A 22,783-nucleotide genomic window follows, 5' to 3' on the forward strand; every position below is an offset into this window, starting at 1 on the left:
GGTCCAAGGCAAAAAGTAAGAGAACCTACCCAAAAAATAAACTAAAGCAAAAGAGCTGGAGGCATGGCTTAAGTGGTAGAATGTCTACCTAGTAAGTACAAGACCCTAAGTTTGATCCCTAGTACTGTATCCCTTCCCCCCAGATATCCTAAGCCTGGGTGATTCTCAATTTTGCAGAAATCAAAATGGAGCATTTGTGTATTTATTGACTGTTGAGTTCCATGAGAAACAAGTAAGAATAGGCAGTAAATATTATTGCTTACAAAATTTATAACATTATTTGGGCTGATAGAGTGCCTCAAGTGGTAAAGTACCTGCCTAGCAAGAGTGAGGCCTTGAGTTCAAACCCCAGTACCACCAAAAAAATAAATAAATAAACATTCTTGGAACAAAATTTATAATATTAAAAATATCTTTTTAATAAATAGATGGAACTGGAGAATATCATCCTGAACGAGGTTAGCCAGGCTCAGAAAACCAAAAATTGTATGTTTTCCTCATATGATATGAGGACTTTAGATCTAGGGCAAATACAGCAATGTTGTTGGACTTGGGTCACACGCTAAGGGGAGAGCACATGCGGGAGGAATGGGGACAGGGAGGAAACCCAAAACTTGAAAGTGTTTGATGTCCCCACTGCTGAGGAGCTAATACAGTAACTTTAAAATGACAGAGATCAATTTGGGAAGGTGACCAGGAAGTAGTGAAGAGGTCAGGTAGAGATGAATCAATTCACGTTGTAATACACTTGTGCATGGAAGCAATGCTAGGAATCTCTCTGTATAGCTATCCTTATCTCAACTAGCAAAAATGCTTTGTCTTTCTTATTATTGGTTATGTCTTCTCCTCAACAAAATTGGAGAAAAGGGCAGAACAGGTTCTACCTGGAAGCGGGGGTGGGGTGGGGTGGGGGGCAGGGGTAGCGAGGAGAAATGGCCCAAACAATGTATGCACATATGAATAAATGAATTAAAAAACTTTTTAATATTATATATATGTATATATATATATATACATATATATATATATATATATATAGTGTTAGATAAAAGAAAGCCATTCTCTTTTTGAAAATGGAGAGTGCCCTAGTACATGGACAGACTCTTGGCATATCTGTGCACTTTCTCTCCTGACTTTGGGTATTGAACCCAGAGCTTGGCAAGTGCTAACTACATGCTCTAACACTGACAGAGACTTCTAGCACCTCTGTACTCTTTAAAAAATATCAGTTAGCATTTTTCCATTGTTACAAACTAGTATTATAAAGGGGAAGATCCTTTTGTTTGGTGGTTTTTAAAAATATTCAACATAAAGCAAAATGGATGTTTTGTTTTGCTTTGTTTTGTTTCCAGTTCTGAGGATCAAACACAGAACTTTGTGTATACCAGGAAATCACTCTACTACTGAGTTACATCCTCAACTCATGAAACAGATTGTTTTATAGCTAGAGCCATGCCTCTAGCCCTGTTTTCTCTGGTCATTTTTAAAATAGAGTTGAACTTTTTGCCTGGATCAGACTGGACCATGATTCTCCTATTTCACACTATCTGCTGTGGCTAGGATGACAGTCACACACCACCAAAGCCCACCTTTTTCTGTTGAGATGAGATCTCAGCAATTTTTTGCCTGGGCTGTCCTGGAACTGTCTTCCCCATCGTAGCCTCCCAGGTAGCTGGGATGACAGGAAGCCACCATGGGTGGTATAGTATGAAATGGGATCCAATGAACGTTTTGGCTGGGCTCACTTCAATCTGCAGTTCTCCCAATCTCAGCCTCCCAAGTAGCTAGAATTATAAGCTTGTGCCACCATGCCAGGCCTTAAAATTATTTTTAAGAAGAATATGTGAGATTGTGTCCAAAGGAATTAGGAATTAGAAGTCTAGATTGCATTTTTTTACTTTTTTGACTAGCTAATGAATGATTCTTTTCTCGTTTTATCTAGTTTTCCTTTTAAGATAATTTTTAAAATATTCAGACAAGTTGTAGGAGTAGTACAAACAATTATTATTTTTTTCTTACTAATTTCCAGAAATGATACCCCATCACCTTTGGATCTTTAGTCTGTAATTCTTACAAAGAAGATCTGACCCCTATCATGTCATTTTGGTCACGGAAATGAGGAAATTAGCCATGGTGCATTACCACTTTATCATTTCAAACCCCATTCAAGTTTTACCAGTTCCCTCAGTAATGTCTGTCATAGCCAGCAATTCCAGCTTAGAATGAATGACTCAGTGCATTTATATGTTGTGTCTTTTCAATATTCCTCAGTCTGCAACAGTTCCAGAATCCTTGTTTGACTTTCATGATTTTGACTATTTTAAAGATTATAGAACACTGCTTTTGTTGAATATCTCTCATTGTGCATTTTCTGATGTTCCCTGATGCTTAGATTCAAATTATTCATCTTTCTCAGAGATGCCACAAGTCCGATGCTGAGTTCTTCCTATTGTATTCCATCAAGTGACACACAGTTTCAATTTTTCTTATTTTTTGCTAATACTAAGTTGACTTTCTATGGTAGGAATTTTAAGTTGGTCCTATAACCTTGGCACATACTGTTACATCCATGATTATTCTGTTATAGGAAAAAGGATGATTATCCAGGTGGGCTTAACCTAAGAAAATCAGCCCTTTAAAGAAGACTGATTTCTCTAGCTAGTAACAGTGATTTAGTCAAAGTGATTTAAAGAGTGGCAGGGACTCAACTCCAGGAAGGTTTAAACTTTCTGAGATGAAGATATGGGGCAAAGAACTGTAAAATGGCCACCAGGGTTGCAAGAGGTTCACTAGCTGACTGCCAGCAAGGAACCAAGACTCAGGGTCCTTCAGATACAAGCAACTGAATTTGTCCAACAACCTAAATGAGACTAGAAATCCAACCCTTCCCATACCTGGCTGGCACTTTGATTTCAGTCTTTAGAGATGCTAACAAGAGAATCCAGTGGAACCCACTGTACTTGTGACTTAGAGAACTTTGAGGTTATAAGTAGACACTCTTTTAAGCTGTCAAATTTGTGGTAATTTGACATGCATAAATAGAAAACTTATACAAGTGGTCTCTATCAGATTTATCCACTGCAAGGCAATTCTTTTTCCTTTAGTAATTAATAAGCAACAGGGAATAAGTAATAAGAAATTGATAAGTGAACAGGTATTTTGAGACTAGGCAAATAGTCTATTGCTCATCAATACATGTTTAAACATTCACTGATGTTTCTTGAATTGATGTTAATATGGTTCTGCAATTCCATCATGTCTTCTACATTTATTAGCTGACTATATATTTAAGGAAAATTTTTCTAGTCTCATAATCTATCATTATTTTCAGTGTGCTCTTTGGAATTTTTTTTTATTTGATGGATTTTTAGTCACTCATTCCATTATTAATTTTTATTTTCAACTTGGGCTGACTTCTATGTCCTTTAAGCAGGGCTCCATCATTTTCTGAGCTCTCTCTTTTAGGTAGAAAATACGGACCAAGGTCACCTTTCCCTGTTTCAACTCTAGAACATCTATTTCTCCATTCACCAGTAGTTTCTTTTAATGAAGAATGCCTCATATATATCTACAGTTGCACAAATCTTCATGTGTATAATTATTTCTTTAGCAATCTGTGAAAAAACAAGAGTTCATACTAATTCTTATCCAATCTCAAAAGCTTTATCGTACTTTTTGTACCATTTCATAGTTGTAAACTTCTCTTAGAATGAGAAATCTGGCTCATGACTGGCTAAATAATTTTCATAACCCAATGGAAAATGAAAATTTTGGGCTCTTGTCCAAAAAACATGAAAGAAAAGTGCTGTTAATGGTATCAAAATATAAAACTTTCTCCCATTTCCCCATGGTTTTTCTTGTTGTCTGTATAATTTTTCTTTGTTTGCTCTTCAATTTCATTTTAGATAAAGGAAATTTCAAAAATTGAATTATTACTATGAGCTATATAGTATGCCTTTATTATTGTTCATTTTCAGTTTTTTAAATGAAGAATCTTGTTTTAAGTTGCAATGGAAATAAATGGGAATGGAAGACAAAATCACAGCAGGAAAGTGGTTAAACATATTGAAAACATTAATGTTCAAACATTAAAATATTACAGCAGATATGTTGCATATAAAATACAGCACAGAACCAGGAGTTGAACTATACTGGTTAATGTTTAACAGAAGTAATGAATAACTTTATTCTTTCCAGAAGTATATACATGGGTCATTTCCACAGCATTTCTCCATATTTTCAAGTAATTTTCTTTAGTCATCACATCTTGCTCAAACCTGAATTATAAACTCAGAACTTACAAATATGAATATTCATTCACAAGGAAAACCAGTGTTTCCATTTCACCAATAAAAAAGATTTTTGAAAGTTAACAGTCTATTCTCAGAAACCAAGGTTTGCTGAAAATGTCAGGGAAACAGATTATCTGGTATAGTAGTGTTCAAATGGATAAACAGGAAAAATAAGACTTAAACTGCTGCTGTGGTGTCCTGTTTTGTATTTAGTTCACACAACTGATTTTAGTACAAAACTAGAAATAACTTCTTTGGCGTAACATCTATAGTTATCAACATATATTCTTCTTTTCCATGTGAAATAATAGTTTAAGATAATATATAAATTTAATTTCAGTGCAGCTGTTATATAAATATAAATTTTTTCCTAAAAAGTATTTTACAGCAGATAGTGTTACATAATTTATTTTTTCTTTTTCTTGGTGGTATTGGGGTTTGAACTCAGGGCTTTAAGCTGCTAGGCAGGCGCTCTGCCTCTTGAGCCATGCCTCTTGTCCACAATTCCAGTTTTAAATATAAATATAAAAGCATTTAAATTATATGCAGAATTTTCAACCTTGCACAACTCATATTTTGTATCTCACACATTGAAATGAGTATCGTTCTAATCGGAACACCGGACACACTGCACAAAATTGACTCAAGTGTTTTTAATCTCAATTCTGGATATGCACGCAGCTAGCAGCAGCTCTATGTTTGGTTTACTGGTGAGAAAGACGCAGTGAAATGAAAAGGAAGTATGCTCTGCCCTATCTTTTCTTCTGCAGCATTTTCATTATATATGGTTTTATAAACAGAAGGAACACAGGTAAGGGCTCATGCTAATTCTGACCCACCCTAATGATCTCCCTATCTTAAATTCAACTGATTTGGGACATTAATTACATCTAATAAATTTCTCTTACCATACAATATAATATAACCTGTGAGCACAACTTATCACATTCACAGTCCTGCCTACACACAAGCAAAAAGGGATATATAAGGATGGGGGTCATTGGAGTCACCTCTTAGAGTTCTGTCTACAATGTCTATCTTGTGACAAAGGAGCCCTCATAGGCTGTCATGGCCACCACTGGGCTTGGCACTGAAAACAAATGTGTACACCAGATAGTAAAGGCCAAATAAACTCTTTTAGTCTTGTCAGGCAAATGGTGTTCTCTCATAGTTGCAGCAGATGTCAACTGTGGCTCTTCATTGCTGAGGCCCAAGTTGCATGTCACAGTACAGAGGACACAAATGGAAAGTGATGGTGCTGGACAAGCTGCCAACACCAATAACATAATTAAACACACTTTACCTTGGATACGCCACTACGAAGTCTAAGGAGCTAGGTAAATGAATACATACAGAAAAAAGTACACTATTAAGAAAAAAGCATTTATGTATATTTTCAAATGATGCAAAAAATGCTCTTTTAACTACTTGGGTAACAAGTAAAAAAAGGTCCATAAATATATCCTAACAAACACTGAGCACTCAACTCTGGGTATAGTCATGTGTAAGACACCACTTGAATGTGTTCCCCAGAACTCCATGTCTGCCCAGAACTTCAGAATATGACGTATTTGGAAAAAGCAATATTTTGCAGATGGAGTTAGCTAAATTAAGATTAGAATATGCTGGGTAAGGTAGGTCATGAAACCAGCTACTGGTTTCCTTATGAGAATGTCAGGGAAGGCAGAGAAGGAGATATGGGAGTGATACAGCTAAAGGCAAGGACCCCAAGGATTTCCAACAATGCCAGAAGTCAGGAAGAGGCAAGGAGGGAGTCTTGCCTAGGATCTCCATGAGGGAACTCAGACTTGCTGACACCTTGATTTGGGAATTCTTGACTCCAGAACTGTGAAGGAATAAATTGCTGATGTTTTAAGCCACCCAACTTGTGATAACTTGATATAGCATCTTTAGGAAAATGAACAAAGATGTAAAGTAGAAATTAAACCTGGAATAATTAGAATATTCCTATTCCTAGGAACAGAGCAAGGATAGGAACTCTGCATATCTATAGACATAGAAGAGTCATTATCATTCTCTAATTTTCAATATTGCCCCAAGTTTGAAGCACTGGGGTATTGTTTATCTAAGATTGATAAAGGTCCCTTGAGAGGCTGACTCTAGGCCATCTAACACTAACAACTCAGTCACCTGAGCTGATAGCATCTCTGGTTCATACACAGTGCTGTGGCCATTTTCTGCTCACCATTTTGGCTTTCTGAAAGCTATGCCTTAGCAAATGCAGATCCTGGGGCCGTGGCCTATATTCAGTTCTACTCACAGGTAGAAAGGAATTGCTAATAAGGGGAATGCACTTATGTCTATGAAGCAGAATTAAGGAAAGGGAATGTACACAATTCCTCATTTTCTACCTTACCTTTCACTATTAGGTTCTAGTAAGAATAGAAGTAAAAGCATTATCAATAAATTAAAGACTGACTGTCTTATTATATCCTTGGCTCTAAAATGATTATTTCATGTTCAATCTAAGAATCAAATGTTATAAAAGTATATTTTCTAAAGTAGAAAATTTTGTGTAAGTAAAAATGAAATGAACTTATTAGCCTCTCAGATAAAAAATAGCTTGTTAAAATTTACATCTTTCTAAAATAGATTTCCCTTTTATTTCTAAGTTTTGTTGACTTGATATCAAAAGTGGCTTGTTTTAAATCGCATCTTGGGTTATTAGTCTGAGTCATTTTCATATTGGTTTTTGATCATTTTTCATGTAACAACTTCCATTTTGGCAACTTAGATTTTTCTTACTGATATAAGTTCTTTCAACTTTATGGAAATTATTAACCCATTTTGTCACATTTATAGCAAGTTGATTTTTCCAAGAATGATTAGTGCCTATTATTTTTGTATGCTTTTATGTTTTGAGTTTATATTTTTTAGTTATGGATACTCATTGTTAAAGCCAAAAATGCTGTATCTGACATCTTCCCTATTGAAATCCTTCTGATTTTCCTGAAAATCATTTTAAAGGAGCCTCTCTCTAATCTATATGCCTTTTAAACTCTATACTGTCCAGTGAATTCCCATGATAATGCAGTAAGCAAGGTCCAGGCTGTTAGTGATTCAAAATGCAGAATCACTACAAGGCTATTCAGATGACTGAAACAGGCCTGGACAGTTGGATCTCATGGAGTCTGGCAGAGATCCAAATCCCTTTGGGTCCCAGGTGTACTTTGGCATCATCTAACCAACACCTAAATACCAGTGAGATAAATATGGCCCTTCAATACCTGGGACTTGTAGGATCTTCATTTACATAATACCCATTTCTCCAGCCTAGTCCCAGACAACCGGTAGAGAGAAGGCTTGGGACAGAACACTCTCCCTGCCTCCTTACTTCCCATGTCTAGCTTCCTTCCTTTTCCACACCTAATTTCATCATCTCCTTTCCCCCATTGTGACCCTTCCTCCTTTTTCATAGAGCAAGTTCCCTACTTAATCATAGAGAAGAGTTGGTGTCATACAACTTATAACATGTATCTTAGATTCTTCTCCCATCAAGGTGGCTTTGGTTTTAGTTTTTGACTACTAGGGCTACTCTTCACTATCTACAAATAGTGATCAGATTTTAGGATGAATTAACTAACTGCATGTTTGAATTGTGATGTGGAGAGCCCTGAGGCTTGCAATGTTCCCATTATCCAATTGTAAATGCTGAAAATAACAAACAAGCAGCTTTTTTTTTTTAAACATTCCATTTCACCATGTCAGCTTTTTTATTTACTCTATTTGGTTTAATTCAAGTGAAACAAACACACAAAGCTATATAGTTAATCAATGGAAATGCAAACTTTTAATCCTAAGAAGCTTTTTATCAAAAGACTCATACAGTCACAGCAGGGAGAAACAATCACAAAATGCTTACTAAAGAAATATCATTGAGCTCTTGCTTGAAATTGCTTCCTTTATATAATTTTTATACATTTTATATACATCCAAACAATCCCATTGATAATTTGTGGCTGTGAAATAGTAAAGATGTGGATAGAATGTGTATGAGTCAAGGGTCCACTCATAAGAACAGAAACCATGCTATGATTTTTGAACATTGGATATTTAACTGAAACACTTGGTTACACACTTGCGAAAGAGCTGGGATAACAAATGGAGGAGTGAGGCAACCAAGAAGGTAGCAGTAGCAGGAAGAGACTACAGTCCCTACAGATGGAGGACAGGGGAGGAAGTGGTGTTTCCTAATCACAGAAACTGTTTTCTGGTGTCCTCTGGCAGGAGACAGATCAACGTGGAGACTGCCAGGTAAGAGCTGGGAACACAGATGGAATGCAACTTCTTTTGGAGACATCACTCAAGGGAGAGAGAGAGAAAAGAGTTGAAAGAAAGAGAAACAAAATATCTGGCTTTCCCTTTCTCCAGCCCTCCAACCTCCTAACATAACACTCCGGCACTGAGCAAACTCAGAAGAGGCCATCTGATTCCTCCACCATCATGCAGAAGGGAGGAGAGCACGGGTGGAGAATTGGTCTGAAAGCCAATAGACCATGACAAGCAGAGGATGAGGTGATTCGGTAACTGAGGATGGAGTTTGACTCTGGGATAGAGTCAGGAGCATAGAGATGGGGGAGGTACAAAGTGGTCCTCAGCTATACTGGTAACCACTTGGCTCTTCACTAATATTTTAGAAAAAGTGTTTGCAGCAATTATGGCAAAATGTTAGCATTTGTTAAATTTGAGTGGCTATAAGGCCAGATGCTCATTCTTTTAGTTTCTGTATATTTCTAGATAATTGCAATATTTCATAACAGGAAATACAACAGAAAAAAAAAGAAGAAATTGCCAGATTAATGGTAACTTTCTTGTTCAGACTCACCCTTATTTCCCACCCCATTCCCAGGGATGCCATCTATTTCTTAATGAGCACCGGTATCTTTGTGGATTTCACAGCCTCTGCCACCTCTGGCATTGACTCTCAAAGCAAGGCAGGAGTGAGGCAGGTTAGAATTGGGACAGGTGACATGTGACCAAAGCAAGTCAAAATCTAGAGCTAGGACTGCAAAATTGCTAGGACAACAAAATTATTTGTTATATTAAATACTCTTTTAAGAAAGCACACACTTGCATTTCTCCTAGGCATATCCCTCCTCATTGGTTACAATATTAGTAGAGAAACAACCTTTCTACAATTTCTCTGACCTTGATCCATACAAGTAATGCATCTAGGATCTAAGAATGCCTAGTTGAACAATTCTTTTGATCATAATAATGTTCATAAAAGTTGCAAAAAACAGGCACTCATATCATAAGACGCTTTGATTGACAGGAGCATCCAGACCGCATGTCTCTGGGCTTGTGTGATATCATCAACTATTGCAATCGGCAGAATGCTTGAAAGTTACCAGGTGCCTAACACAAAGAACCATTTATCTAGGGAAAGTTTTAAGCAAAATTCCAAAAATTCCCAAAATCATGATGGAAGATTAGGGAGTATGGCTCAAGCAGTGGAGCACTTGTCTGGCAAGTGCAAGTCACAGAATTAATCGAAAATATTTTCTTAACTGGGCATTTTATTTTATTTTTTTTTCATTTTTCTTTTATTATTCATATGTGCATACAAGGCTTGGTTTATTTCTCCCCCCTGCCCCCACCCCCTCCCTTACCACCCACTCCACCCCCTCCCGCTCCCCCCCTCAATACCCAGCAGAAACTATTTTGCCCTTATCTCTAATTTTGTTGTAGAGAGAGTATAAGCAATAATAGGAAGGAACAAGGGGTTTTGCTGGTTGAGATAAGGATAGCTATACAGGGCATTGACTCACATTGATTTCCTGTGCGTGGGTGTTACCTTCTAGGTTAATTCTTTTTGATCTAACCTTTTCTCTAGTACCTGGTCCCCTTTTCCTATTGGCCTCAGTTGCTTTAAGGTATCTGCTTTAGTTTCTCTGCATTAAGGGCAACAAATGCTAGCTAGTTTTTTAGGTGTCTTACCTATCCTCACCCCTCCCTTGTGTGCTCTCGCTTTTATCATGTGCTCATAGTCCAATCCCCTTGTTGTGTTTGCCCTTGATCTAATGTCCACATATGAGGGAGAACATACGATTTTTGGTTTTTTGAGCCAGGCTAACCTCACTCAGAATGATGTTCTCCAATTCCATCCATTTACCAGCGAATGATAACATTTCGTTCTTCTTCATGGCTGCATAAAATTCCATTGTGTATAGATACCACATTTTCTTAATCCATTCGTCAGTGCTGGGGCATCTTGGCTGTTTCCATAACTTGGCTATTGTGATTAGTGCCGCAATAAACATGGATGTGCAGGTGCCTCTGGAGTAACAGTCTTTTGGGTATATCCCCAAGAGTGGTATTGCTGGATCAAATGGTAGATCGATGTCCAGCTTTTTAAGTAGCCTCCAAATTTTTTTCCAGAGTGGTTGTACTAGTCTACATTCCCACCAACAGTGTAAGAGGGTTCCTTTTTCCCCGCATCCTCGCCAACACCTGTTGTTGGTGGTGTTGCTGATGATGGCTATTCTAACAGGGGTGAGGTGGAATCTTAGTGTGGTTTTAATTTGCATTTCCTTTATTGCTAGAGATGGTGAGCATTTTTTCATGTGTTTTCTGGCCATTTGAATTTCTTCTTTTGAGAAAGTTCTGTTTAGTTCACATGCCCATTTCTTTATTGGTTCATTAGTTTTGGGAGAATTTAGTTTTTTAAGTTCCCTGTATATTCTGGTTATCAGTCCTTTGTCTGATGTATATTAACTGGGCATTTTAAATCACACCTATAACCTTAGCTTCTTGGGAGGAGGAGATGGGGAGGATTGTGGTTCATGGCCACTACAGGGAAAGTTCACAAGACCCCATCTCAACCAATAAAAAGCTACCCATAGTGATGTTTACCCATCATCCCAGCTATGTGGGAAGCATGAATAGGAGGAGCATGGTCCAGACTAGGCCAGGCATACATTAGGGATCCTATCCCCCCAAAAAATGAAAGTAAAAAGTGCTGGCCTATGTTTCAAGTGGTAGAGCCTGCCTAGCACGTGCAAGGCTGAATCTAAACCCTGGTCCTTCCAAAAAATACAGAAAAACAGATATAAATAGTCCTGATGCACAAATTGCATCTCTATGCCTACACTCCAAGCTCTTGGAGCACACTTTCCTATTTTCTGCCCTTCACTGCTTTGTCATACTTACCTAATAAAATATTTGCCAACCTTAGAGTTTATGTAGCATTTTGAAATTCTTTTCACCAACACATTCAAGAATTATGGAAATAATGGGTAATGATTTGTGGTGGTTTTATTTTTTCCTCTTTCTCTATCAAAAAAAAAAAAAAAACCCCAAACTCTCCTGTATCCCAGTCTAGTAACAGAATCAAGGCAGGGGAATAGTAGAGCTATGCAAGAAGGAAGGGGTCAGGAAAAGACTTGGAAGGAACAGAACACAAATTTGCCTTTAGAACTTCTAGAGCCTACCTCCCTTTGAAATTTGGTTCAGGCACTTACCACTTGGCTGGACATGAGCACATTCTTTTGCCTCCCCATGCTTCAAATTCCTCTTCTTTAAAATGTGAAGGAGAAGAGATACATTCTGTGAGTTCACCCACTCAAAGTGCAGTTCAAATTGTGTTGATACAAATCAAACTCTCAACATACGTTGGTTACTATTACACTTTTTATTATTTTTATCCTTGTATCCTCAGTGTTATCAGAGTTCCTGGCATTTAACAAATATTTGGGTCAGACACAGTAAGAAAAAAATTGTCATTTGTTTATCTAAGTCATACTTCCTCTGATAATTACCTCGTTGTTGAATATATGGCTCAAAATACAGCAATGCCTACAATCTGACCTAAAACAAGGGCATGCACAGTATGATTTCAGATAAGCTTGTCTAAAACAGGGCTCAGGGGAGCAGTTCCACTTCAGTGAAGAGAGGGAGTCCACTACATGATCTCACTGGGGCATTCAGCTTCAGTATTCGGCATTGAAGGGATACTCCTCCAAATGAGACATGCTGCAGGAACAAGCATGAAGAAGAAAATGGTCCAGAAAAGCAACAACTATAGTCTGATTAGCAATCTGGTAGGTGTAGTTTGTCATCTCTGTGCTCACCCAGCCTCCTTCCTCCTACCCCAAGAGTTACTGAGAATACACAAGAAGGTGTCTCACAGCTTGACCTTCCCTCGGAATGGCGGGAGAGGTACATGAGAAAAGAGGGCAGGCAAGAAAGAAGTGATCAGGTTACCGGAATGAAGTCCTAATACTGGCTCACAAGAGGTACCAAGCTAACTGTCTTACAAATGTTACCTCAATTCATTCTCACGATATTGTGAGGTGGGATGGTATTGCCGTTCGCTGCTTGATTGTTGCTGTGAGTGGATGTCTGCTATAATTTCTATAATCACCCCTACTTTGTGGGCATAGAAACCAACTTGGTGAAGTTAGGAAATGTACCGAAGGCCACATAGTTAATGAATAAGTAGTAGCACCAGGATTAGAAGCTAGGTACATTTATTCTTGAGACCTCCAACACATTGTCTCCACTGCTATCTGAACATCTCTCTTCTGTGTCCAACATATATCACAAACATGCCTCAAACCAATCTTCTGAGTTCCTTCCCTAAGTGGCAACTCCATGCTTGTGTTACTCAGACAAATACAAAATCAACCAAACAAAAACTCTCAGCCAGTTCTCTACTACTTGGAGAAAACTCTGCTGATCCACCTAGTTAACCCCATGTCACTTACTTAGTCAAGCTACAGGCCCTCCAGTTTCTGTTGAAGCTGAGGATGGTGGCCATCTCTTCATCACTCAATTTGAAGTCAAAGACCTGGAAAGGTGACAGTTCCTAAGCGTCCTTGGGAAGGCGACTCTCAGTGGGATCTGCGCTCTCCACCCATTCTGGCTGGGAGTAAGGTCACATGTATAGCACATACGGGCCACAGGAGTTTCTCCCATTACTTCCATTGGTTGCAAATTGTTTTTTTTAAATTATGCCCTTCACAAAGACTGTACTATTTTGGTTTAATGGGACTTGGGCTTAAAGGCATGAAATGTCAATGTGAGTAGTGTCTGTTATTCCTAAGGGACATAGCTTCTTCCAGAAAGATACTTTTTCAAGTCCAGACCATAGGTTCTAGGGTATTAGAAGGCAGGCCTCTTGGCCAGGACAATCCACACTTGTGTGTGTCCTAAGACCTAACTGTTCAAGGGTAATCAAAGGACTTCTTGGTGTTATAAGCTACAGGCATGCTCATCTCTGACAGGGCTTCTCTGTTCACTGCCCTCAGCCCGTCATTGGCTTGTGGGTTATTCATCTTAGCTCTGTTTAAGCCAGCTCCCTGACTAAGAGTTGACAGGTGTGGGAAAAAGGAAGAACTCATTGGTAAGAAGCCAGGTGAGAATAGCTTCCTGCATCCCCTACTCCACTGAGGAATACAGATGACCAACAATGGTCTTACCTGAATGTTCTCAACTATGCGTGATGGTGTCACAGACTTGGGGATCGCTACCACATTTCTCTGGACTTGGAACCGGATAAGAACCTGTGTAGAAATGGGACAGCATGTTTCCACTTATCTGCCAGGAACCCTCCTTCTAGTGAAAGAAAAACTACAGTATCTACATGGCTTCAGCTACAACAGCACTTAACTGTTAGAGATGCTTGCCAGTCCTCCTCTTATCTCTTTTATTCCTAGCATGCACCAGTGACTCCCCTTGTATAGGAATGAGGAGTGTGACTTGGGGTCATAAGGCTGGGTTATAGTATAGTTAGCATCTGAACCCAAAGTAGCCACGCTCTTGTGGCTCAGTTTGAGGAGTTGGCAGGAAGCCAAAGGAGAGAGGCTATCTATGACTGATACACACTGTGTTTCCTAGACTCCAATGGTATATAAGGGCAGTATTTTATTGGACTTCCTTTCCCATTTTTTTACCTTTCAAGGAATTAAATTAAGATAACACTAAGAATGAAACACAAGATGACACAATGGATTGCTGACATAAAAGTATAAAAACAACAACTACATTGTACCTGGCCTGGGGATTTTTTGTACTTTGCAGCAATCTCCTTAATCTTGGGTTCATCCAATAGTGAAGGGTCTTCTGGCTTGGCCCTATAAGAAGGAAGTTGCTGGTGTGAATCATCATCATGGCCACTATATGTTGATGGCATCATTCCAATGACAGTCTCAGGGCTGAGCATCACAGCCTTCTCCATCAGCAATACAAGCACGATAGTCTGAAGGCTTTGTCATTCCCATGGCCCCATTACAGGCTCTGGAGTCTCATCAATTTTCAAAGGTTGATCCTGCACTGGACTGCTGAACTGTAGAATTCCCAGAGGGTCAGGCATGCTGCATATTTACATTTCTTTCCTCACTGTGACCACATTTGGTTATGGTAAACACATACCCCCAAACACAATTTTCTTTCCTGTGCCTTGGAAATTCATATCAATATTATCCAATTATAAAATAATATTTTTAAGACTATCAAGAGAAAGAGCCACGACTCAGAAGCCTCACCAAGGTCTATCCGGACAGCCTATGGGGCTATAGGCAGTGACAGAGATGCCCTTAGAGTGGCAGTACTGAATCAGTTTTTCCTGGGTGAGGTATGGGTGACACTCGACCTGCAAGAGTGAACAAGTTATATCACTAACAATGTTTGTGAGCTTTGTGAGCCTTTCATAGAGAGTTCTATACACAAAAGACCACCCAGAAAAGCCAAATACTGCTCATTAATTGAATGCTAAACTAGACCCAGAGATATGTCTCACATTTCTCCAAAGCAACCTTATCACTGACTTGTGAGTTGAGACTGACTACATAGATTGAACTTGCTTCCAAATGTTTAGGAAGTTGTAAGATATGACCCCTTTGCTAACCGAATTTACCTGATTAGTCACTGGTTTGTATTTCAGTCCAGGCTTGTTCAGGAGCCGCTCAATCTGGAAGTGGTTGAAGTTGGAGACACCAAGGGCTTTCACCAACCCCTCATCCACCAGCTCCTCCATGACCTGTCATGGAAATGAGAACCTTTTGAAGTCCTGGATGGACTCCACACATACTAATTTGACTTACTCCCTCTCTGAGAGATCCATCACAGCAGTTAGCTGTAGAATTCAAAGGAAATTTTAATCCAGGACTTGGTTACTCAGCAGGGATTGCTTCCATCCCTGCTATCCCTCCCCATCCCAAATACAACTAAGAGAAAAAGAAGGTGAAGATTTTGCTACTCTCATCTCATTCAAACCTGTATGACCTGGTTAGCTTTAAAAAAGGCTGAAGTCTATGGAGAGGCATCACTTGTCTGGATCATTCTCCCAACCTCAGTTGGTTTGCAATAGGGGGACAAATGATTGTCCCCTTGGTAGGGACACCCAGTCAAGCGGTTCAGTGGGTCCAAAGTCTAGTCCACTGTATACTTGTCCAGATAAAACTGAAAGCTGCATTAACCCTAGGGAAGGGTACTGTTTTCATAATTTTTAATCCTATAATGGATAAAATTTTATCCTATAATGAGCTAGTCTTTCCAAACCAGCTCAATGATACTAGACCTGTGAGCATCAGCCCCATATTCAAAATGTGTTATTTATTTAGTGCCTGTTGTATTACTGCCCAGGAGTTGTCAGAATATAAAAGTTTACCATGTACTTTTTGCTTCTATTATACAGTCCTATTGAAGTAGAAAGGTCTCCCCCTATAGAGCAATTGGCTCCAATGTTGAGGCTACCTTAGATCATTTGATAGTGGCACTGCCTCAAGAATCAGGGAAGGCAAGGAGTGGAGGAACTCATGTGAATTACAGGGGAGACTTTACAAGGGATTTTAAACCAGGCTTTGAAAAATAACATGGAGAAAGGAGAAACACGAGCAGATTTGGAAGAAATGCAGGAAAAAGGCTTAGAGGCAGAGACAAGTAGGCCATGTTCAGGGGTTCTCAACCTTGGAAGCAACTTGGAACCCCCGAGAGCTTTAAAGCAAATTGCACCTGCATTCTACTCTCAGACCTTCTTCCTGATTTCCTCTACAGTATAGCATCGGCATTGAGATTTTTCAACCTCCCCTAGTGATTTTTTTTAAATTGGTGGTTGGGCAGCAGGCTTTATTGGGAAAGAACAAAGCTCAGGGGCGAGGTGCCCCGGAAGCTGCTGGGTCCTGGGCCGCAGAAGCAGCCATGGCAGCAGCTCGGGCCTCCTAATTCTGCCTCTGCTTCTCCTCCTTGAGGCGTTTGCCTCCTGTTTCTCTAGGTCCTGCAGCAGCTCCTGGAAGCGGTCGCTCCTTGGGTCCACGTGGTACCCCAGGCGCTCCTGGGCCTCGGCCTGCAGCCGGGCCTTCCTCTCCTGGTCGCCTGAGCCTCCTCCCAGCGCTGCGGCTCCTGCGGCCGCCAGTTCTCAATCACCTGCGGCATCTGCGCCAAGCGCTCCGAGACAAGCTGCTCCCCGGCCTGCCGCTCCCGTTCCCCGGCCAGCGGCTGCATCCGCAGCGACTCCTGCATGGTCGCCAAGCTCGGGTACCATTCCCGCTCCTCCGCCTCCAGCTCGCGCAGCTGTTCCGGCGATGGCCACAGCGACCCGGGGCCATCCCGGAGGCGGCGCCCTGCCGCGCGAACTGCTGGGCGGCGCGGGGTCAGCGGGACCTCCTGGTCCGGCCACCAGGGCCCCGGCCGCTGGCGCGGGGGCGCGGGCGGTCACGCACGGCAGCCCCCCCCCCCCACAGTGATTTTAATGCAGCGTTAAGTTGAGAGCCCCTAGGTTTGACGAGGAAGAACTTCAAACTAACAAGAGTTTAGAATTGAGGCTAGACGTTCCCTTGGAACTTCCAAATGGGGAATGACTTAATATAAGTATTCGTCTGTGTCCTGGCTGTGTGAGCCTTCTTGCAATCTATACTGCCATCCCCACTCTGTTCTCCAGGTGGTCAATGAGGCTTCTATTTAATTGTTTGTGGGTCCTCACTGACATTTTGTGCTGACATATTCAGTTGTTCCTGGGTCAAAACAGAGCCTCTGACCTTGACCTGGATAGTTTTTCATGACTTTAACATGTGTTATGTAGCAATCTTTCACTATATACCCGGAGAACATAGCACTAGGGAAATCGGGGTATCCTTTTTTTGCAGAGGACTGTGACTTAATTGTGATACTTAATATCATATAATCATAAGAGCAAAAATCTTGTGTAACCGACAATGTATATGCTAGTGTCCACATTTCACAATGAGTTATCACTAGGACTTAAGAAGAGAGATTTATTTTGTTTTGTTTTAGGTGGTGCTGGGGTTTGAACTCAGGGTCCCACACTTGGTAGGCAGGTGCTCTTACCTCTTGAGCCACTCCACCAGCCCTTAAGAGGTCATGTTTTACTGACACAATATATGTGATACACCATCCAATTAAGTTAATGCACCCAATGCAAAAATGTGTGCTGAAATCTGAGACTATCTTGTGAGTCCTGTCACAGTATTCAGTAGGCTGAGTCCATGCACACTCATCATTACCTCCGTAAAGGGGCTGAGGAGATGCCTCAGAGGTAGAGCACTGTCACAGCATGCACAAAGCTGTGCTTTTGATCGCTTTCACTCTCCAAAGAAAAACAAACACCATCAGTCTAGGAAGGTAATATTACAGATGGCTCCTTATTATTGCTGGTAGTTTTTAGGTTTTTGTCTGTTTCCTTTCATCTCCAATGCAGAGGGTTTCAGAACAGTCTTTAAAACCCATCCTTAGGGGAAAAATCCAGATAGTTTTTTTTTTTCCCCATTCTTCCTTTTAACAAACTTTCTGCTGTAAGTAGGCAAATTTAATAATTTACTCACCAAGGATAATTCCTTTCAAGTACATTTCAAGTTTGCCACCCTTACCATTACGAGTTGATGGCTTTCTTACTTCATTATGCTTTCCCTGAGTTAGCACTTAGATTTTCCTATCTAAATTTTTTTTTTTTTTTACTGCTAGTTGTTACAGTTGAAAGCAGCAAGGATGCTGTGCTCATGGAGAAACACTTCTGAAAACAGTCAACTAAAAATCTTTATTTATTGTAGCCAGAACAACCCCCAGTTCTTAGGAAAGGGTAGGCTTAATACACTTTCAAGTAGAAAAACAATACAAATTCTGGATTGTCTATGCCCCAAAAGACACTGACCAAAAAAACCCTCAATTTTTTAGTTTATCTGTCAGTATTTATTTATAAATTGTTCATTCACTTTGGTCACCAGCAGCATTTTTAAGAGGATATGGTGGTTTAAGAAAAATATATCAGAGAAAACTTCCATGCCACAATGCAAATGTGAACATGAACTATGAGAAACAGGTCATTATTTGATCTAAGAAGCAGGACAATTGTGTTCTTTGATGCATGTTCACTATTTGCAAAGCACTAAATGCCGTGGTAGCTGGAATTATGAGTCAGTTAGACCTTAGTCCTAGGCACAATCCTTACTGTGCCACTTACTTGCTCTAAAACCTGACAAATTATCAACTTTTCTAGGTCTCAATTTTAACTTGTAAATAGGGAAAGTAGCATTCTCTCATAGGGCTGGATGCCTAAACAGGCACTATGATTAAAATTCCTGAAATATTACCCCATCCTGAATATGACTTTTTTAAGATGAAGAAACTCAAGCATGCAGGACTTGCTAAGTTAGCCCTAGTTACTCAGTTAATAAGTGCAAACAGGTCAAGGTCCCCCCTGGTTTTTGGAACAGTACTTGTATCTCCCAAATTAGGACACATTATATTTCCAGAGTCTTCTGAGGACTCAAGTCTGGGCCTTCAAAATGTAAATAGTGTCAGATGGACCCCAAATCTAAAGGTCATGAGGAGGGAGTTGGAAGAACGGGAGAATAACCATGACTAAATAAGGCATTAGCACATGGGCTGCAACTTACCTCCCAAGCATCCAAGAATGTCAGTTTACTGTGGAGGACATTGCCTTTGTCGTCTTCGGGGAATATTCCCTTCCCAGGCTGTAAATGCAGAAGTGAAAACTTACTGGAATCTTCCAGACATCCGGTCCTGTTTAGCAATGTTTTGAGACCTCAACTTATGATAAATACCCACTCCAGCATACTATTTTTTCAACACCTGGAGAAAGCACTTCAATAAATAAGTTTCAATAAAATCTGTGTCAACCTACAGTTATATGTCAATTCGTATATTCCAGAAACCACAGAATTGATTTTAAAATCTGTTATTATCATTATTGCCATGACATTAACCTCACATGCCCAGATCCCATGTACACTTGGGGCAAACTTTAATTTCAAGGTTACTGGAGAAGGTTAGATGTCAAGAGTGTGGTTTTGTGGGGGGAGATATGATCTGGTTCTGTCCTTGCAACCTCTAGAAGACTGGACTAAGGATGGCATGCCACCATCACCCACTCAGCCACAAAGAATTTCATGTCACTCCTACCTCTCACGAGCAGAATTCTGAACAATGAGTTGTTCCTGCAGTGATTATTAGCTAACTTCCAGTATCTCCACACTTGGGCTTTTCTCCAAAATGCCACTCCCTGGGTGTGCTTTGATTAACTGGAAGGTTGGGACCTGAAATACGTTGTACAAGAATATCCAAGATATAGCCTGGATTCAGCGCCTTGGCATGAAATCAAAAGGAAGGCAATTCTAGTTTCAGCTTGTCTGGGCTGCCAGGTAGTACAGTTTTTCTCAAGAAAGCCTGAGCATGTGGCCACCAGGATGGCCACACAAGGCCTTGGCCTCCCTTCCAGGCTAAGTGTCCTCTACTTCCACACAAGAACTACTTCAGCCACACCTGCACACAGCCCTAGCACCTATTTTCTGGTATCTGTCTGCTCAGTAGCTAGAGACTGGGGCAGAGAGGAGCTCAAACCTGAAGTCCCTGTGGCCAATGAACAAGGTAGATGTCCAGATAATCCAGCTTCAGATCCTTAAGAGTCTTCTGAAAGGCTTCCTTCACCAGTTTTCTCTCAAAGAAGGTAGCCCACAACTGCGGAGTGCAACGTGGAGTCATTAGAACGGGGGAGGGAAAGGGCCATACCACACTCACTCTCTCTGCCTTGCGATAGTGTCTGATTTAACCTGAGAACAGGCTGTTTATTAAAAAGTTGGTTAATACATTCCATCCCGTGTGCCAGGTCAGCAGGGGTCAGCAAGTCAATGACATTTCCTAAGTGTTAAAGGGAAGTTATTTTTTCAATGATCTTAGCGTTCTATTTTTTTCTTAGATCACCTATCATATTTGGCCACTGATTAAATATTTATGTACCTATGTTATTCCCTTCCTTGGCTTTCTGCTTTCTGAAGGCAAAGTTGTGTCTATCACTTAAATTTCAAGCATTCATATGCAATTGGGAACAGGTGGCCCTCTTACTCTCTCCCGTATTTCCAAGCCTATCAGACCCAAATGATGATGGCCGTGGCATATGGTGTCTCTATCTGTCCCACCAAATGTTGTTTCCGCATGTATGAATCTGTGCTTTTTAGTAAGTTGTATATAATCAAGATCCAGTGATTCTAAATCCCAAAATACCAAACACTCCATCCCTTCTTTATTTTTTATTTTTTGGTGATGTTGGGGTTCGAACTCGGGGCATTACACTTGCTAGGCAGGCACTCTACCATGTGAGTCATACCCTCTACCCATCCCCTCCCCTATTTTTATGACATTTTGTATCTAACCTCTTACTTGTCTGACTTTAAAAAGTAAGTCATATGCAACAATAAAAATGCTCCCACCATTTCCCAAAGTACCCCTGGCTGAGACCCTCAGGGAAGTAGACACTGGGATCATAGTGCTGAAAGGCAAGCTTCAGGATCCACCTCTGACTGCACCCTTAACTTCTGACTGCCACAGAACAGCACCAGAAGTTTCAAGAGCGCAATCTCCACTATGGGAACTCCAACTCCAGGGAGGTAGGGAGAAGCAGACGCTTCCACATACTGATTAGAGACGTGCATGTTTGCATCTGAGCTTGCAGTAACGGGAAAGATGAAGAAGAGTAAGGAAATATGGGCTTACAGGAAAGACTCATAGAATTCCTGGTGCTGTCCACATCCAGGTACTTTCATTTGCCTTGAAGTCAAGTCCTCCCACCAAATGAGCCACATATACCTTGCTAACAATGAAGAGGTCCTCCCGCTTCACAACTTTCTTTTGGATCATCTCTTGGATGGCTTCTCCCACCTCATTCTCATTCTCATAGATGTAGGCACAATCAATGTGGCGATATCCTGCTTCAATGGCCACCTTCACGGCTTCTTTGACTTTGCCTGGAGGAGACTGAAAGGCAATAAAAAAGACCATAAGATGCTCTTATTCCAAGACCTCCTTCATCAGAATAGACACAGCCAAGCTTCTGTAAGCCAAGGCCTTGGTAAAGTCCTGTTTGCCAGGGGGCAGCCTTTTCAAAAGAAAAGAAAAAAATGTGTATTAATTTTTTAATTATCACTCCATGTCCTATCCTAGCTAAAAGTCAATCCCTTCAAATCCAGGTTATTCCTAAAGTGTCTGTAGATGGCTGGGGAGTGGCAAGTGGCTCCCACTGGAACTTCCTAAAGGCTAATCTGAAAACTAGGCTCTGAACTGACCCAGGAGAATTTTCAGATACCAATAGTGACAAGGATTTGGAAAATGATCATTACATGACATATCTGAGCTCTACCACATAACAGGTGTGTGAGCCTGAGCTCAACCTACCTCTCTAATCCTTAACTGAATAATAGGCACCTGCCTCACAAGGTCATATTGATTATTTGCAACAGTAAATGTAAACTTTTTAGCACACCCAGTAAGGTTCAGTAGATGCAATCCATCATATAATAATTATTTCAGAAAAAGAAGAAATATAAAATCTTTAAAAAATTGGCATGCTATTCTACCATAAGGGAAAACAAAACAAAACCAGAGACAGAAAGACCATCAGATAGACCACATTCTTCTTGTTCAAAGTACACTGTACGCATCGATGGAATTATCAAAATGAAACCCAGTGTACTATTAAAATATGGTAATAAAAATGAAACACCTCATACTGATCTAACCTAGCCAAGCCCAAAAAATGAGGAAGGAGGTGCCATTAAACTCATATCTCACCAAAGCTTTTTCTAATCTTCTGCTACTGCCAAGAAACAAACATTGAAAAGCACATAAAACAGAGGTATACTTCTACAGTATCACTGGGCAAGGAATTGCTGCTGGCAACTCAAAAGCTCCCCAGGGTTCCCCTCCCAACCACTCCATCCTCCTTCACCTCCACCAATACCCAAACAACCTTCAAAACATTATCATCCCCATGTCTTGAAGACAGTTTCTTTTATAAACTTTGCATCTACTTTTGAAATTCTGAAAATTAATTTTGGGTAAATTTAGTCAGGGTGAGTAGATTATATAAAGTTCTGACTTAGGACAAATCTTGCTTCTCAAGCAAGAGAGGATAAGACTGACTCAAGCAGACACTGATGTGTCCAACCAGATTGAGAAAGAATGTGTCCTGAGAATGACTCAGTGCTGAAACAAAAAGGAAT

The 22,783-nt window shown here is 40.3% G+C and overlaps 1 protein-coding gene and 1 pseudogene across 2 annotated transcripts in view; both read right to left on the reverse strand.

The window, feature by feature from the left end:
• Positions 1 to 22,783, reverse strand: part of LOC109702019 (aldo-keto reductase family 1 member B10) — a 60,061-nt gene that overhangs the window by 36,289 nt on the left and 989 nt on the right. Inside the window, exons 2-10 of one of the 2 annotated variants that reach the window (XM_020187463.2) lie at positions 21,372 to 21,539; positions 20,130 to 20,246; positions 19,166 to 19,243; positions 15,172 to 15,294; positions 14,801 to 14,907; positions 14,308 to 14,389; positions 13,736 to 13,819; positions 13,022 to 13,104; positions 11,932 to 12,287 (exon numbers count right to left, since the gene is read on the reverse strand). In XM_020187463.2, coding sequence (XP_020043052.1) covers positions 12,245 to 12,287; positions 13,022 to 13,104; positions 13,736 to 13,819; positions 14,308 to 14,389; positions 14,801 to 14,907; positions 15,172 to 15,294; positions 19,166 to 19,243; positions 20,130 to 20,246; positions 21,372 to 21,539 — 885 coding nt within the window. In that variant the 3' untranslated portion in view covers positions 11,932 to 12,244. Of the gene's footprint in view, positions 1 to 11,931; positions 12,288 to 13,021; positions 13,105 to 13,735; positions 13,820 to 14,307; positions 14,390 to 14,800; positions 14,908 to 15,171; positions 15,295 to 19,165; positions 19,244 to 20,129; positions 20,247 to 21,371; positions 21,540 to 22,783 lie in introns of those variants that run through there. The other variant, XM_074062741.1, reaches the window with a different exon arrangement.
• Positions 15,305 to 16,967, reverse strand: LOC141416822 (large ribosomal subunit protein mL64-like; annotated as a pseudogene).

The sequence above is a fragment of the Castor canadensis genome, chromosome 2 (assembly GCF_047511655.1).
Source record: "Castor canadensis chromosome 2, mCasCan1.hap1v2, whole genome shotgun sequence".
NCBI classification, from domain to species: domain Eukaryota; kingdom Metazoa; phylum Chordata; class Mammalia; order Rodentia; family Castoridae; genus Castor; species Castor canadensis.